General features: G+C 41.8%; 1 protein-coding gene across 1 annotated transcript in view; it reads right to left on the reverse strand.

Annotated features, from left to right (window-relative positions):
* Positions 1-9,898, reverse strand: part of drosha (drosha ribonuclease III) — a 166,350-nt gene that overhangs the window by 10,038 nt on the left and 146,414 nt on the right. Inside the window, exons 30-31 of the mRNA XM_037693767.1 lie at positions 7,342-7,434; positions 5,020-5,066 (exon numbers count right to left, since the gene is read on the reverse strand). Of these exons, the coding sequence (XP_037549695.1) occupies positions 5,020-5,066; positions 7,342-7,434 (140 nt within the window). The remainder of the gene's footprint in view (positions 1-5,019; positions 5,067-7,341; positions 7,435-9,898) is intronic.

The following is a 9,898-nucleotide window of genomic DNA, read 5'->3' on the forward strand; positions in this document are numbered from 1 at the left end:
CCACTTTTACCCATTTCTACCTATTGGGGGGGGGGGGGGGGGGGGGCACTGGTGCCCATATCCAGCCATCACTGTGTGAGAGGTGGGGGACACGCTGGACAGGTCTCCAGTCCATCACAGGGACACACAGAGACAAATGAGACGAACATTCACTCTCTCATTCTCACCAAGAGATAATTTAGAGTTACCATCAGTCTAACATGCATGTTTTTGGTCTGTGGGAGGAAACCGGAGTACACGGAGAAAACCCACACATGCACGGAGAGAACATGCAAACTCCACCCAGAAAGGTCCTGGGCTGGGATTTGAACTGGCGACCTTCTCGCTGAGAGGCAACAGCTCTACCAACTGAGCCACCGTGCCGCCCGGACATCAACTAATAAAACGTAAATTCATTCACTGAAGATTGAATCTCCCAAGCAAAACATCTTTGCATTACATAGTCTTCAAAACGTGTCATTTTAACATCAAAGTGTTTCTTTACTAGTTCATTTATTTTTAAGTCTGAATGCTTAGTAAAATCACAAGTTGACTCAACTAACTTTTATAGTTTTACCTCTGAACACAGTTTTAAATGAGTCTAAAGTCAAACGCTAACGTGAGCAACAATAAAAAAAAGAGGTGAAAACTTTATCTTTGTTGCTGCTGAAGTTGTTTTGTACATTAGTTTTGGCAAAACATGTTAAAGCTGAAATCTTTTCAGTCTTTAAAATCTTGATTTTTTTTTTCTCCAGATGGGGAGACGAGGAGAGACGACTGGGGGTATTTGACTGCTGCTGGTTGTCAAAAGCAGTTTAGTGTATTTTTTGTCTCTAAAACACTACATTTAAGATTTTCAGCAAACTGTGTGCTTCAACTTATAAGTATCGTATTTTCCTCCATACACGTCTCACCGCCCTATAAATCACATCAGTCCAATATGTCTAAAAAAACCGGAAAAATCCATAAATAGGTCGCTTCGCCGTATAAGTCACATCTACTACGCGTCACCGCTGACAACCCGGAAATGTGGGCGGTGTTGTGTCAAAAATCGATTGGCTGCCAACTGGTGGCCGCGGGAGCGTGCACGGGAGGACTTTAACATGAATTTAACAAGATTAAAACTTAAAAACAATTATTTGTTTGCTCATAATTTTAGTAAAGGTGTGTCTCATTTTAACTTTTCCTTAATAAATGCACGTCAATGGTCAAATTAGCTGCATTTCACCGGGGCGGCGCAGTGAAATTAAGCTGATTGGATGTTTGCTCCATGCGAGCTGGACGAAGGTGGCAGGCTATGGCAAGCCGACTGTGTCATTAATAGCCACTTTTACCTATTACATGACAACGGCTTGCCATACTACTCAAGTGCCATCTAGTGGCTGAAAACGGAAGTGTTCAGTATTTTCGCTCAGAATGAATCATGAGGTCATATCTCAGCCAAAAATTGGTTCATAAATATGGGAAAAAAATCCATGCACAAGTCGCAGGGAATGCAAATTATGCAAAAAAACACAACTTATAGGCTGAACAATTGGTAGTTTTAGATGAGAGATGTTAGGATTTAGTGCCATCTAGTGTTTAAATCATAGAATGCAACTAAACACAAATAATTTCTTTCCAAGCAAGTGGAACTGGGAGTTCAGAACACAAAATTACTTTTAAATAATCTGTTTTTAGAGCCAGTGTTTGCTTTTGTTCTCTCTAATTTACTGCGGTAACATGTTGGTGCTACATGAGCCTGAAAAAAGCATTTATTTATCCGCTATAAAAACAGTGTAAGCAACATTTAGAAATCAATGATTCATTTTGAGATGTTTTCTCCATTTCTGCCAAGAGACTGCATCAATAACACACTGAATCTAGTTCAAAATCACACAGCTCATCCTAAACATATCAGGTGAAAAAGAGTTCATTAAGCTGACTGGTTGTTAGATTGTTGGATTTGAATTAGGCGTGGATACAAAGTCAAACAAAGCCGTTCAACTGGAGGCACTTTGCACTGAACAAGGGAGTACTTGAGATGATTTTAAATTAACTGACCTTTTAAAAGGCATCGCTAATCTAGTCACATGAAACAGCAATTTATGAGGGGGGAAATGTTCATTTACTAGCAATGAGCATCTATCAATCTTGGTGACAGAGGAGTACACTGGGGAGAGGAAACGGGTGGAATTAGGGGAGGGAGGAAGACACAGGAGATGGAGTGTGTGCGCTGAACTACGCCCCCTGATAAGGAGGGAGGGGGGCGAGGGGCACAACCAGCCTAAAACAGACAGAGGAGTGCTTTAAATTATAACACCTTTACAAATAACATAAAAAACGCTGAAGCCTGAGAGCACAAACAGTATCAATCACAAGTGGATGGCGGCCTCATTTAGAGCCAAATAAAATGAAAGGATGACCTTCCAGCCCTCGGACAGTTCCCCTGGAAGGATCCGACAAAGCCATTTGTATTCACCTCCAGATAATCAGAGTAAAAAAAAAAATCTACATTTGATTAATGAAGTGGCGGATAGAAAATCCGGTCCAAAATTTCACTTCTGAACACGCTAGATGTAATGGAGCCACACACACGTGCATGGAGACTATGAAGCGACTGGGAGACGACGAGAGCGACTGGTGGACGTGTTTCTGAGAGCTCTGTAATTGTATTTTACTTGGCAGTGAATGAGACGTTGTAAAAACCACCATCTATTCTCCTTAAGTGCTGGTTGATGAAAAGACAATAACAAGATGAAAAACAGCCAGGCGGCACATCGGGGACACATCAGGCGCACTCCTTCAAATCTGAAGAGGAGCGCTGAGCACACAAGCGTCGATCAGGGTGTGAAGCCTCGCGCTTGTTGTTAGGAGAAGGGCTTGAAAGCGCAACAAAAATAAAGCACCAACTTTTTTATGGTTCTCAGCTGAAACATCCTGTGATGACTGACATGGTGGAGGATGCTTGGTTTTCTGGGCCTCGTGCCTGTGCTCTGGGCTAACACTTCAAATAGACCAACGTCCTATATGTTGCAGCCAACCTGCTGGTCAGGAAGCAGCTCTCTGCCAGCCATCCTCCATACTGTACAGCCAAGGCTTGTATTCAACACCAGGGCAAAGAAAGGGAAAGGCTTAAAAAGTGAGAAAAAAGTGCAAGAAATGATCTAGACCTACTTTCTTTACATTCCACTGAGCCAGACGCCCGTGTGGTCGTTTAAAGTGATGTAAATCAAGTTTTTGTTCTGGCTTCCTGAACGTTTTTCTGAGTTTTGTTAGGACTTGGTTGTTTTTGACTTCTTTTCATCCCTGTACCTGATCATTTTCAGTGTTTTGAAGCAACTTAACTCTGACTTATGAACTCTTTAGGCAACAAAGGCTCCTAAACACCAAAGATAAAAAGACAAATTAGAGGTGTATTGACATAATATATTGACGTATCGTGTATCGGCGTATTGTGTTTATTGTTTTTATGCCATTAGTGCTTATCATATTTTTAGCTGATGTTTTTCTTAGTTCATATCTTAGATCTTATTACTGTTTGTCTTTTACATTTTATTGTTGGATGTAACGGAGACCCTGCATACATAACTTCATTCACACCACATGTGCCACATGTGGTGTGAATGACAATAATCTCTGAATCTCTGAACATAACAGACAAATAAGCAAAATACATAATGAAATAAAATAAAATAAAGATTTTAATTGGACTTTTAGCTTTTACGTAATGCCAGGCCGATCTATCGATAGAGCCAACATAAGCGTTTGGGAACATAATTGTCCCATTATGCACTGATATAAAAACTTCTCATTTTCACCCCTAAAATACTGAGAACCAGACGTAATTGTACAATTACCCAGTAGAGGGCGCATGGAGGCTACTTCCAAGTCATTGCCGTTCATATTAAGTTTCACTTTCAGCACAGTCGAAGCAGGGAGCAATACTGCGGCGCATATTTTAATGACCAGAGCAAACTTTAAGTGAGCTGTGAAACAAACCAACAATAATAAATTCTCTTCAATCCTCCAGCATGCTTGTCATTAGATATGTACCTCTCAAGTTACCTTTTGTCCTTAGCTTGTCAGCTTTACTCATTTATTGTTATTTTTAAATTGTAGGCTCATAATTAAGTGAAGTGAAGCACAGTGATGTCGTACAGGCAAGCACAAGAAAAACTTTTTGTTGCAGTTTCTAAGTCCACAGATCATTCCAGCTCTTTCAGACTGAATCAGCAGGGTCAGTATCTGTATGTACATACTGTACGTGTACACAATTACAGTCACACAAACTAGAACCTCTGTCATTTCTCTCCCCCGTCTTAGCTCCTTATAATATTGGTTATTTTGTGATTAGCTCATCTAAAATCTCATATAGCTTCTCTTTGTTCCACATTTTCTTGCAATAACGTTTGACACTAATAAATTGTTGTCTAAACGCCACATCACAAGGAAGCATCTCATTAAATTCACTTCCTGACTTCTGTGTAAACTGATCCTTAAGTCTCTGTTTGACAGTCTTTTTAAAGCACACGATACGCTGCCTTCAGGTTCGAGGCTGAAAATAGGAGGAAACAACCAAAGTTCTAAAACAAAAGAAAATTCAGAAAGAACCAGACACCCTGAGGAACCATCTTCCAGACCACATTAAAATATTACAAAAAACATTTGGAAAGCGTGAACATATGACGGTTGAAAACATCAAATTTCATGCACAATAATCCAGGTAAAACAATCCACCAAAGCTCAGTCAGGTCATCTGGATGGTTTCTTTTTTTGTTGAGACGTTTCGTCCTTCATCCAAAGGACTTCATCAGTCCGAGGAGCCACAACAAACTGAGTCATACAAGCAGCACACTCCCATAGTGGACCAACCAGTGGACCACTGATGGACTGCCCACAAAGGACTGATGAAGTCCTTTGGATGAAGGACAAAACATCTAAAAAAAAAAGAAACTGTCCAGATGACCCGACTGAACTTTGTTGGATATGACGGTTGGTTTAAAACTATTACACAGTACTATGTGAGTAAAAGTTAGTGGTTTGTGATGCTGAACTCACATTTTTCAAGGGCATCCATCGCAGCTCCCATTTCTGCTTGCTGAATGCTACAAGTATTTTAAAAGAGGGAGACAGAAGGGAAAAGGGTTTTAGCGTATTTAAAGTGCGCCTGTTTGAAATTCAGTCAAACAAGAAAAAGGAGGATTATGAAAAGTGCATTATGTTTAATATTAATGCATCAGTTTGCCTAACAATTGCAGGTAACATTTAGAAAGGCTCTCGGTGGTTCCGAGCTGGGTGCTGTTTACAGCCGTACCTGACGTCTCTCAGCTGTACATTATGTGGCGTGTGATCGTAGAGGTGGCGGGGAGCTTTAATCATGTAAATACAAAAACACCAAGCTGTCAGAGATTCTGCAAAGGGGACAAACTTATCGCCAGCTCAGAGCAAAAAGGGACCGCTTTCGAGTGGAGGGGGGCCGTGGAGGGGATTTTCACATGTGCACGGAGGGGATGAGAGATGTTTGTTGGATTTACGTTTCATTTCTCGCAGGCTCAGCTGCAGCTTTATCGTATATATACCCCTCCAGCTCTAAAAAAGGCCCTCGTGTAAAGATTCTTCCCTCTTCATGAATACAGCATGTGACGGCACATAAAAGATCTGCAGCCCAACACTTCCATGTGATTTAAAGGCCCAGCATTTCCTGAAATAATACATATCGAGCCTTTCATGTCAGAGTTTTAAACTGAGATCAACCTTTGATGAGATGGGATAGAGTCATAGCCATTTGGGTTTAACCTTGTGCATGACCTTCTGCACCATGTCGAGAAGATTTACCAACATGTGCAGCACTCTGGGCACAAGTTTGGAACGACTGTCAGGCACTGCAACATCAAAATGTAGCTTTTGTTTTTGCAAATATCAGCGAGCGTGGTGGACAGCTTAGAGTATTCTGTGGAAGGTGCACGTCCAGTGATCACTTTCTGAGAGTTCCAATAAACCTTCTCTGGTGGTTTATGAAATATGTTGCTGACCAACAAATAAGATTGACGCCAAAATTCACAGCCTAAAATTTACACAAAGATGTCAGGTATTGTGTAGAGCTGAGAGTGACTCTCTGTTACCACCACACCAAACATCAGCTCAGTACAGCAGTCCCTCACTTTGTGGTTCGACTTTTGAAAACTCGTTCTTTCGTGGATTTTCAAAGTAAAACTGTACAAGATTAAAAAAGAAAAAAAAGATTGTACACGACACACGATGGTCAACTTTAATATTAAAACAAACAGCAAAAAGTTAACAACAAAAAAAAACTTCGGACAGGCGCCGTCATTTTGTAGTTTTCTCTCAATAAGTCTACACTGGATTGCTACTCAGAAGGACTACATTACCCAGAAGCAATCAGTGCTTCGAGCTGTTGCCTTCTGCTGAAATGGAGAGAAAGTTTTGAGCCGATCCAAAAAAGTTCGGTCCTTATTCATAGTGACTTCGGTGCTAAGTGGATGCAGAGCGCTCAGAACCAAACCAGAACCGGACCAGGACTACTTCCAGCCTCACCGGTCAGTCTGAGTGCTGCTTGCCGACCCCTCTGGAGTGGGGAGGCGTTGCTGGGAGGTCCTGTGTTTTCTCCGGAGCTCAACGGGACGTTTTTCCATCGGATTTGGACTCGATCAGGAAGACTGTGTGGTTTTGCGCTGGCTAGCCAAAGGTCCGGCTCTCTCTAAAAGCATCTTGGTGCTCAAGGGCTGCAGAGAGCCGATCAGAACTGGACCAGAACTGGGACCAAGGTTGGTGGGTACTCATATAAAATTTGCAGTTGCTACTCTACAGTACATACATGTACAAATTACATAGGTTTAAGAGTTTAGAACATAGCAAGAGTGTGGGAAGGGTTTATAAAACCTTAAAATATAAATAAATACTAACATAAATATAGTGTTTCTACTTCAGTTTGGGGGGGGAGGGGGACTGGAATTTAACTCCCACGATGAACGAGGGGTTACTGTATCTGGAAAATTCACAAAGTTTTTGTCATTTTTGTGTTTCCAAGGTTTCCTGATCTGTGGTGAATACAAATATAAAACCACTGGCAAAAACATTATTTCATTTCAACGTCAGGTGATAATTTCCTGCTGCAGTGTCACCTCGGCAATGTGCTCCTCAGCTGTAAAGTGAAGCTTTCATAACAAAATTGATGTCAAATCAATATAGAATCGATTCATTTTCATTCTGCATAATGTCTCTCCCAATAGAACGGAGCTTAATTGCTATAATAAACACCATCAATAAGGTGGAGCCATTATTCTCATCCCATTAGTGGTGCACTGAAAGGGAAAGCACCTCGTCTTGTTGGGTCTTAATATGTTCTACTGTCTTACTCACCTTGGGCCTTTGCCACAGCCAATTCGCTCCCCTTTGAAATATACAGCCACCGTGTACGTGCGAGCGTGCGAGGGCCCCACCGTTTGCAATGTCCTGCAAATTCAACAGGATAAATAGATTTAAAAAAACAGCACGGGGTTGAAAAATAACACAACAGAGGCAGGGGGAAAGTGGGGACACTCAGGGAAATAATGAGAAGAAAAGGAGGTTAAAACAAGTCGTCAATTGACAGACAATAAAATTCATCTAAAGCAAAGGGTTGAGAGGCGAAGGTGCTTTGATTCACTGGCACATTTTGTGAGCGAGCATCTGAGGGACGCAAAAACAACTTTTAAAGCCTCCCCAAGTCCCTGCACTCATCTTCAGATGCACAGAGCTGCGCTTGGTAGAAGAAAAAAGAAAAGTGACATGTTGGGAGGGAACTTGAAATAAACGAATGACAATAGTCTTTGAGGGGCCCACAAGTATTTGGTGCACTAGAAGGGTAAAAAATAAAAAAATAAATAACACAGAGGGAAATAGAAATCTTAAAGGAATGATGGAAACGTGTCTTAGATCACAACGTTAATTAAAATAAGTCCCTTCTTTAAAAATAAAAAAGCAAGTGTCAACTGTTTCATTCCTGCAGGAACATATGTACAAGACAGTTGTATGAAATGCTAACATTAGCATAAACATCACATCTCCAAGCTGCGACTCACCTAAATTATTCACGGACAATTTACTTATTTCATGAGAGCAATCCATTTTTAATGCAACGTGGTCACTTATGACGCTTTATCAATAATGCAGCCGCGCTCTCACTTACAAACGAAGGAGCGCAAAAGGCGCGACGAGTAAATAAGACTCCTGCGCGCGTCGTTTGAGCCAAACCTCAGCAGGGAAAGCGTGTCGCTTGGAATTATCCCACTGCTAAAGTAAAGCGAAGCGAGACCGAATGAAAAATCTGAGAGTTAAGTTGCACTGACAAAAAAAAAAAGAGGCCAGTTTGAACGCTCGTGTTAAAAGCAGCTACTTAGAGGACCCCTCCCCGAGACGTGAAAGCGTCTTTGACTCTGCTCCCTGGTGTGTTCTGGCCAGATGAGATGTACAGTAAAGTGATGGTGCTGGGGTGGAGGTGCAGATCTGTCATCAGCCAGACAAATCCACCAGGGAACCTTTAGTAGGGGGGGCTCGGTACATTAACTCCTTTCCCTCCTCACTTTGCGTGTCCTTCCTGCCTCCCTCGGTCATTTAGATGGCCTCTGTCTGACTCACACTCTGGTCTCACTCAGGGTTTTGCTGCCTTAACACTTGTAAACAAATTGAAACGGACCTCGGAGACTGCCTGATAGGTCCGACGCCAACAACTGCTGCGTGAGAAGCTATAAAAGTTGCATGATTTTGACTTATCGACTTACAGGGGTCAGAGAATCTCGTGTGGGGGTCAACGAGGAGCTTGAGTTTATTGGCATCTATTGAATACTCATTGACGAGGAGCAACTCGAGCGGTAACTACACTTGAGGGCGCAGCAAAACCCTCACATTAATCAGTAATAAGCTGATTGTACGCTTACATCCACTTCTCTGAACATTCAGGGGACGTGCTGCTTGAATCCTTCGAGATTCAGTTCACCAGGAGCTCTGTTTGATTCATACAGGCAACAGGGTTTAGAGGAGAGTTACCTGCATGACAGTTGTGCATATACGTATTTGATACAGTACCAGTGTGGAAAGATTTTCCACCTACAAAGAATGAAGAGGTCTGTAATTTTTATAGTTGGTACACTTCAACTGTGAGAGACAAAATATAAGGAAAAAAGTCCAGAAAATCACATTGTATGATTTTAAACTATTGATTTGCATGACATAATCTCTTACCAACCAGAAAGAATTATATCTCTCACAGAAATGCTAGTTTTTTTCAGCAGCCCTCCTATTCTGAACTCATTACCTGTATTAATTGCACCTGTTTGAACTTTGACCTGTATAAAAGTTACCTGTCCACACACTCAATCAATCACACTCCAACCTCCCCACCATGGCCAACACTAAAGAGCTTCTAAGGACACCAGGGACTAGGAATGCGCGATACAAACGGTACATGGTAGAAACGATAGAAATTTAGCCTACGATAGAGATCTGTCTTCTACCGGCCACTCGCAGTAACGCTGTGTCTGATATAAAATCAGAGTTGTCAGTTTAATCGTTAGTTTTTGGGTTGAAAACTGTGCGCAGGTGGCGTTTAAGTCTTTTCTTCGAGAGCTAAGAAGCGAAGCTACAACCTAACTACGCCCGGCTTGCCGTTGTGTTGCCGTAGTGTTGCAATATTCAGACATGTGCGCAAAACGCTGTGTTCCGTCGAAAGTTGTTTTTTTTTTCGTCGAAAGTTAAAGTCAGCGTTGGTCAGCTTTAGAGAAACCTGCTCTCTGATCTGTGAAAAGAACGCTGTGTGATTTTACTGCGAGACCCTCTGGTCAAAGCCACAGACTCATTTTGTGTCAGCTCTCCATTGAAGCGGAACGTATAACATACGCTCCGTTCAGAAGCCTGCATCACTTATATATATATATATATA

The sequence above is a fragment of the Nematolebias whitei genome, chromosome 20, assembly GCF_014905685.2.
Source record: "Nematolebias whitei isolate Nwh7 chromosome 20, NemWhi1, whole genome shotgun sequence".
Lineage (NCBI taxonomy): Eukaryota > Metazoa > Chordata > Actinopteri > Cyprinodontiformes > Rivulidae > Nematolebias > Nematolebias whitei.